This window comes from Somniosus microcephalus, chromosome 15 (assembly GCF_052327205.1).
Source record: "Somniosus microcephalus isolate GS21.2 chromosome 15, FLI_Smic_1.0, whole genome shotgun sequence".
NCBI classification, from domain to species: domain Eukaryota; kingdom Metazoa; phylum Chordata; class Chondrichthyes; order Squaliformes; family Somniosidae; genus Somniosus; species Somniosus microcephalus.
The window spans coordinates 93,424,797-93,432,450 of record NC_141001.1 but is presented as its reverse complement, the minus strand read 5'-3'; the positions used below and the strand labels follow the sequence as shown (position 1 = coordinate 93,432,450).

The 7,654-nt window shown below is 46.2% G+C and overlaps 1 protein-coding gene across 3 annotated transcripts in view; it reads left to right on the top strand.

Moving 5' to 3' along the window:
- Window positions 1-346: 346 nt before the first annotated feature.
- The window catches only part of LOC147107082 (potassium voltage-gated channel subfamily A member 4-like), a 137,737-nt gene continuing 130,429 nt past the window's right edge, over window positions 347-7,654 (top strand). For 2 of the 3 annotated variants that reach the window (XM_086008124.1, XM_086008125.1), the window contains exon 1: window positions 2,138-5,693. In XM_086008124.1, the coding sequence (XP_085864250.1) occupies window positions 2,411-3,907 (1,497 nt within the window). In that variant the 5' untranslated portion in view covers window positions 2,138-2,410 and the 3' untranslated portion in view covers window positions 3,908-5,693. Of the gene's footprint in view, window positions 918-2,137; window positions 5,694-7,654 lie in introns of those variants that run through there. The other variant, XR_015081022.1, reaches the window with a different exon arrangement.

The window sequence follows — 7,654 nt, the reverse complement described above, 5'->3', positions numbered from 1 at the left end:
TATTAAAAATCTGTTGCTGTAACTTCAATTATTAAAGACGCAAAATTTAGGACACATACGGTTTGGACAAAGTTTGCGCAAACACTACAAAAGCATCAATTGGATTTGTTATTGGGGGAACCGAACGTTATATGTGTATTGTTTGGTTTTACACTTAGAATTACATGTAGACACACACGTATATATGTATTCCCAGAACACTTCGTTATGCAAGTGCTGTGGCTAATTTTAAGTTATACTACCGAGATTTCAAATAACCTGCAATTTCTGTTCCAGCCACTAAGGGAGGATATAAGGCTGTTATGTACGAGGTGACTCGCTAAAAAGCACTTTGTTTTGCCCTTCACAATACACAGCACAATTGGAGTTGAAAGCAGCAACAGTAAGACGTGTATATATATAGATAAATAATAATATATATAGTAATAACTAATGTCTGGTTCTGCGTATTATTAAATATAGGTGTTTCGGCTTAAAACGGATCAATTTAGAAAGAAAATACTTGTTTTGCAGAAAAAGTCAATTTGCTTCCGGAAAGCTTCATCTGAATGATTGTATCAGCAGTTGCAGTTTTACCGCGATTTGAGGGGAATTATCAACAACTGCCACCGTTTTAATAACATATTAGGCTAGAAACGCACGGATTATGTTCCTCCATTTGTTTTCCACGACTGTGTGCACAGAAATACAACTCTTCGCTTCTCTTTACAGAAATCTTCTTGTCTTTTGATATTTCATTGGGGCAGCGCAAAATCGGTTAGGACGCACTTGATCACAGCTGTAACGGCGAGTCCTGGTCCTGTTAATCGTGCTACAGTAATCCTGTCACAAACAAAGCAGACTGACTAACAGAATCTACAAACGCCATGGGATGCAGACACAACTTGAATCTTCATTCTATTTATCAAGGATAAATCGTGAGTATTATTATTGCGTTGGCCTCATTCCTTAAGTTCATTATATATTCGAATGCACCTGCATAAAGGTATTATTTTGGATGAGAAGGTGTTTGTGTTACAACGGTTGGGCTATGTTAATAAAGCAAGCACATCTGCGGCAGAAAGATAATTGAGGTTACGAGACAGTCTCCAATTGCCCAGTTCTTTGCCGTGTAACATACAGACCGATCAATCTCGTTCGTGTCCTCTATTTCACATGCACATCGAATCACATTTGGCCCGTTGGTTTGTTTGAAATAAGTAATTAAAAATGTTTCTAGTGAAAATAAATATTGGTTGATATCCATGTTGTCTGCCTGATGAGGTTGCCGCCCGGGTTAAGTTTTTTTGCATCGCTTTATTGGCAGCGCCCTGGCAGCGTAAATAACGGTGCCCCCTCTTTCCAGCAGACGAGTCCCCACCCAGCATTGCCTCTCGCTTAGACCCTGCAGTGTTAAATGCCTGTTGTGGTCAAAACCCGAGGTGGGTTTCTACAAGAGCAACATTCTACTAGTTGGCGGATGATGGGGACACGAAATTACTTTGTATCAACGCCCTGCAGAAACAGCCGTGGAACAGCTAAATCTGCACTTTAATTCTTCCCCTTAATAACCAGTCCATAGAAAATGAAGTGGGAGCTTCAGAAGGAAAAAATGTTTTTCCAGGCTATAATCAATTTGGAGGTGTTTTGTCTTAGTTGCATTAATGTGTTAATATTATTCATCAATGTATTTCTGTATATATATAGAATTCAATGCAAGGATCATTGATGGTTGCATTTGGATGGCGAGGTTGACGCACGCCTACCCATATGCATATTTGAACCAGTGTAAATATATACTAGACGTGGCAGAATGTAATAATTAGTGGCAACTTTTCTTTTCTTGTTGTTGTTGTTGTTTTTGCAGAGCCGGTGCATATATGGGGCGTCCTAGAAGGTGCCGCGCCAGCGGTAAATGAAGAGCTCGCTCCCAAGAGTGTGAGGCTGGCCTAGGTCCATTGAGAGGGAGAAGATGGAAGCGGCAATGGTGAGCGTGGAAAGCGGCGGCGCCGGCGGCAACAGCCACCCGCCTTACGGCTACGCCCAGCGGAGGGAACGCCTGGCCAACTCGCGCGCGGCGGCGGCCGTCGCCCACAGCAACCAGCAGCACGCGGCGGCGGCGGGCGGCGGGGAGAGGAGGAGGAGGAGGAGCGGTCGCCATGGTAACCCGGCGGCTGCTGGAGAAGGAGGAGGTGGTGGGAGTGGGAGCTCATCGCGCGCCAATGCCAGTCAGGACGGACAGCAGCGGCGGCGGGGCAAAAACGGAGTTGGTCGGAGCCGGCGTGCGCCGGGCGGCAGGCGGGGTCGCCAGGGCAACGGCGGCTCGCACCTCTTCTGGCGCTCTCCCGAGGAGGAGGAGGAGGAAGAGGAGGGAAAGGCGGAGGAGGAGGAGGAGGAAGAGGGCTGCCACCGCTATCAGCAGCGCCGCGACATGGACGGCGAGGACACCCCTTGCCTGGCCGGGCAGCCGCCGCGGGACGGCTGCGAGTCGGTGTACAGCAGCAGCGGCGACAGCAGCAGCAGCAGCAGCGGCGGCGGCTACTACGAGGGCGGCTGCGAGCGGGTGGTCATCAACGTGTCGGGCCTGAGGTTCGAGACGCAGGCCAAGACCCTGGAGCAGTTCCCCGACACGCTGCTGGGCGACGCCGGCAAGAGGATGCGCTACTTCGACCCGCTGAGGAACGAGTACTTCTTCGACCGCAACCGCCCCAGCTTCGACGCCATCCTCTACTATTACCAGTCGGGCGGCCGCCTCAAGCGGCCCGTCAACGTGCCCTTCGACATCTTCGCCGAGGAGATCAAGTTCTACGAGCTGGGCGACGAGGCCATGCTGAAGTTCCGCGAGGAGGAAGGCTTCGTCAAGGAAGAGGACAAGCCCCTGCCCGAGGACGAGTTCAAGCGCCAGGTCTGGCTGCTCTTTGAGTACCCCGAGAGCTCCAGCCCGGCCCGGGGCATCGCCATCGTCTCGGTTTTGGTCATCCTGATCTCCATCGTCATCTTCTGCTTGGAGACCCTGCCCGAGTTCCGCGACGACCACAAGGACCTGTCGCCGGGCTCGGCTAACGGCACCCAGCCCTCGCAGCTGGCCAGCACCTTCGGCGACCCCTTCTTCATCGTGGAGACGGTGTGCATCGTCTGGTTCTCCTTCGAGCTGCTGGTGCGCTTCTTCGCCTGCCCCAGCAAGCCCGGCTTCTTCAAGAACGTCATGAACATGATCGACATCGTCTCCATCCTGCCTTACTTCATCACCCTGGGCACCGACCTGGCCCAGGCGCAGGGCAACGGCCAGCAGGCCATGTCGTTTGCCATCCTGCGGACAATCCGCCTGGTGCGGGTCTTCCGCATCTTCAAGCTGTCGCGCCACTCCAAGGGGCTGCAGATCCTGGGGCACACCCTGCGGGCCAGCATGCGGGAGCTGGGCCTGCTCATGTTCTTCCTCTTCATCGGGGTCATTCTGTTCTCCAGCGCCGTGTACTTCGCCGAGGCGGACGACCCCAAGACTCAGTTCGCCAGCATCCCCGACGCTTTCTGGTGGGCCGTGGTCACCATGACCACGGTGGGCTACGGCGACATGAAGCCCATCACGGTGGGCGGCAAAATCGTCGGCTCCCTCTGCGCCATCGCCGGGGTGCTGACCATCGCCCTGCCCGTTCCCGTCATCGTCTCCAACTTCAACTACTTCTACCACCGGGAGACTGAAAACGAGGAGCAGCCTCAGGTGGCCCAGACCAGCAGCTGCCCTTACCTCCCCACAAACCTCCTGAAAAAGTTCCGCAGCTCTTCGTCCTTGGGCAACAAATCGGACTATTTGGAGATGGAGGAGGGGCTGAAAGAATCCCTGTGCTTGAAGCAGCAATCCAAAGGCAACGGCACCGAAACTCTCAAACACAATTCCGTGAATCTCAAAGCAGTGGAGACCGATGTGTGACGGGGGGCAACTTGTACACTTTCAGGAGTGTTAACACCGCTATTGTGTTCGCCCGTTAAGTGCTCAGCCAGCATTAACCGGCACGCAGAACATACAGTGAACTAAAAAAAATAACGGGAGAAGTTCAGCTCTTAATAAAAAAATAAAAGCAAAACAACAAAGAAAATCACGTATGCGAACGGGAGAGATTCTAAAACGACGGCAGTGCTCGTGAATAGAAAAGTCTTGCACTGTATACACTTTTGAGACAAGGACAGAAAAACTTTTGCAGTTTCTGGTGAACCAAGGGTGCGTGTAGCAGCCAGATTCTTGAACTCAAACGCAGTACACAAACTAATACTTCCTAATTTTTTGGGGAATGTTGCTCATTTTGCACTGTACTTTCTTAGTTAGATATCGAAATTAAATATCATTAGTACTGCCCTTTTTAGATATCCAAGTGGATCTATACATTATGGTGATCCCCGAAATACTGCTTCATAGTTCGAACCAATGGTTTAATCAGGCCTATGCATTTTTTTCATTTGGAATATTTAACCTATGATGTTTTTACTCCAATGTGACTGTTGGTGTTTACCCCCTAAAATGATCATAATACGGAATTTATTTAAAAGCAGCCAAAGCTGAAATATATTTATTATGGCAGGTTTATTTAGGTATTTTGAATTAATCTGGAATCAGCTTTACTAAGTACTCCAAAACAACACATCTGTTAATAAAAGTAACGAGTTTCTACATAAAGACTTTAATAATGAACAGCCAACACCAGTATCTACTGACAACAGGTGGAATCCGTTACACATATTCTTGAAAGCACCACGAAATTGAGTTGACTGCTTCAACAAAGGTGTCGACCTGGAATATTAATAGGGCCTTTAACTGATGCGAGAGCGAATGAAGCTCAGCTTCTGCATAGCACCGTTGACAAGATCATCCGAACTTAGTCTCAAGCTTTCTTGAAATCATACATGTCGAACTCCGATAAAGTTACATTCAGAGCTCCCATGTTAACCCTAGTTTCGTGGAAAAAATCATTTAATCTAGGAATAACATTTACCGATTATAAATGGGAAGATTACTGTTTAAACAAAATACCTAAACAACTAAGCTGTTTGACATGTGGCTGTGGCTTCTAGCGGAAGAACCCTGAATACATACTTGCTTTTGCACTCTATTCTGCCTGTCAAAAACTGCAAACTGTGAACTTTTGGAAACTTTTGCTGCGGTTTGTCCACTTTTTAACTACTGTGAAAGATTGTCAAGGACACGATTGCTCGACAATCATCGGAGACGACTTAACGCCACATTTACAGAATAAATCACAAACTAGTCAGCCGAAGAATGAAGGAAACACAACGAGGTCATAGCTAAACTTGAACTTGCACTTTCTGAAAACGTGTTTTGCGGCATGGAATATCAACCTAAATTCAGCCGGATGTACAGACTTTCCTTCTGTTAAGGAAAGAAAAGGAGTCAAGGGGGAGTAAACAGTGAATTATGGTTACATTTTCGTGTTTAAACGAACTCAATTAATTCAATTGCACTTTGAGAACATAGATAGTAGTCGATGAAATGGAAACGCATGTATGCACATATATTGAACGATGGCTATAAGCGTTTTTTCTTTCCTGGAATGCAAGATATTTAAAGTAACGTGAGCACACGAATACAATCCCTCGTCCTGAAAGGCGTATGTTGTGGAAAATGTACTGTGAATTAACGATCCTCCTCAAAACTAGACGTCCCAACATGATGGAGCAACGCAGTAGTGATGAACTTTAAAAAGGTATGAAAGGGTTTTCTTGTTCATCATAGGTCTGACGAATAGCGGAACGTGGCGGTTCAGTTCCGTGCGAACACGTTACTAGTGGATGATGGACGTGGATTTCAAACTACCAGCTGTTGTGTGGAACATTTCCTGAATGACGTGCACTCACTCGGCATACTGTGCTCATGAGACACCCGCGGTCAGAATCGCAGTCAGCTCCTGTCAGGTAGATATCAGATCAGTCAACTTCAGTGACTCGAGAATAGCTTTCCCTTTCGGACAGACCAGCTTGAAACTCGTATATATGGCCAAAGGACTGTTTGATGTTACAGTTTTCGGCAACTCTATCGATCGATCTGTTTGAACTGACCGCTTTTGAGAATCGGAGAGTTCAAATGAAAATTATACATTTGCAAATAATTTTCCCGTGACCATGTTAACCGATCCACTGACTATCGTACTAATCCGACAGTGTAGTAAGTGAGAATTGCAGGAGATCATTACAGCGAGCATTCGTTGCTGGTCTAAATACGATTCCTAGTTGTGTAGCAGTTAATTTTCAGCTGCAAACGTAACGTATCAAGTCACGAGCTATTACCCACGTGGTAGGGAAATTATTTCCGTTTTCTATTAGACTTTATCCACATCTGGAACATTGCTGAGATGCTGTTTCCCATTGGTCAGATATGACACTGCAATCGGTTAAAAAAACAATCCTGTTGGTCAGAAAGAGCTTGTGGAATGCATTACCTGCTATAGGAAAGCATAAACTCGTCCAGTTTAAGGAGATGGTGCTTCTGTTGTACTTTTTAATCTGTTCTAAACTTCCTGCAAAGTTCAAGCTGTAGTCATGTGAAATTTAAGTGAAAAGAAGACTAAATTGCACAATTCCGAACATAGGTCAGCCCCATAGGAATGTTTTTGGAAAACTATGAATTAACTGCCTTTGAATAGTTTGGTAACTCATCTGTAATTACATTTGATAGGGTATGGCACTATACAGTTCACAAAAAAGTTATCATGGCATGCTACTAGAGATATGTATATGGCTACTTAGTTTTCTCTTAAATCGCTCTCTCTGTGCTGTTGTTATTGCCCACCTCTAACTTTTGTTCAATTAACTTAGGTTCCACAGGACTCTGTTTTTCTTCATATCATACCGATATGTTCATCATTCAATCCTGCCTATGCTTTTGCTGATGATTAAACTCAACAATTATCAACTTCCTTCAGATCATACACCTTCAGTGCTCACCTCCAGTCCCCTCACAAAACAATGGTCGAATTACTACATCATATTTTACATGCTTTTCAGTTCAGCAATGAAAATGTTGGAGCGTAAATTCTGGGGAAGGTTTTTTGGGGAGAACTGGTGGGGCTGAAATTTTGCCTGCCCCACGGATCATCCCAAATCCCAGGATCAAAGAGATTTGCTCGTTGTCGGTAGCTCTTGTAACATTCTCAGCAAAACTGGAATGCCCAGGTTTTTTTTTTAAGATTGCAGTGTTGTATCTGTCCAATAGGAAGCAGCATTTCAGCAATGTTCTGGCTGTGAATAAAGCCGAGTGGGGCAGCGGAATTTCACTGCCATATTTTTCTGCAGCGTAAGTTGGCCCACACGGCTGTGGCAGCACAATAAAAAAAATGTATTAAACTGAGCACTTACTAGTTTTGCCATTTTTGAAATGCAGTCATGGGCATTGCATTGCTGAAATTGACCTTTTAAAGGTTAAACCCTCTCTGATGGCCCAGCAATGCTGGATGCCAGAGATCCTCTGGAGTCCTTTGCACCCATTTCTGCTAGTGCACAAATGGAGGAAAATATGTTGTGTGACTTATTTTGCTCATTTGCATGGTGCTACAATACACCCATGAGCAGGTCACCATAGTCAGAATTTCTGAAGGGAGGAAAAAAGGTCCTGTACCAAATTCCACTTCAGCTCACCTGTTCTATATTTATGGTGCCAGGGTTGTAAATT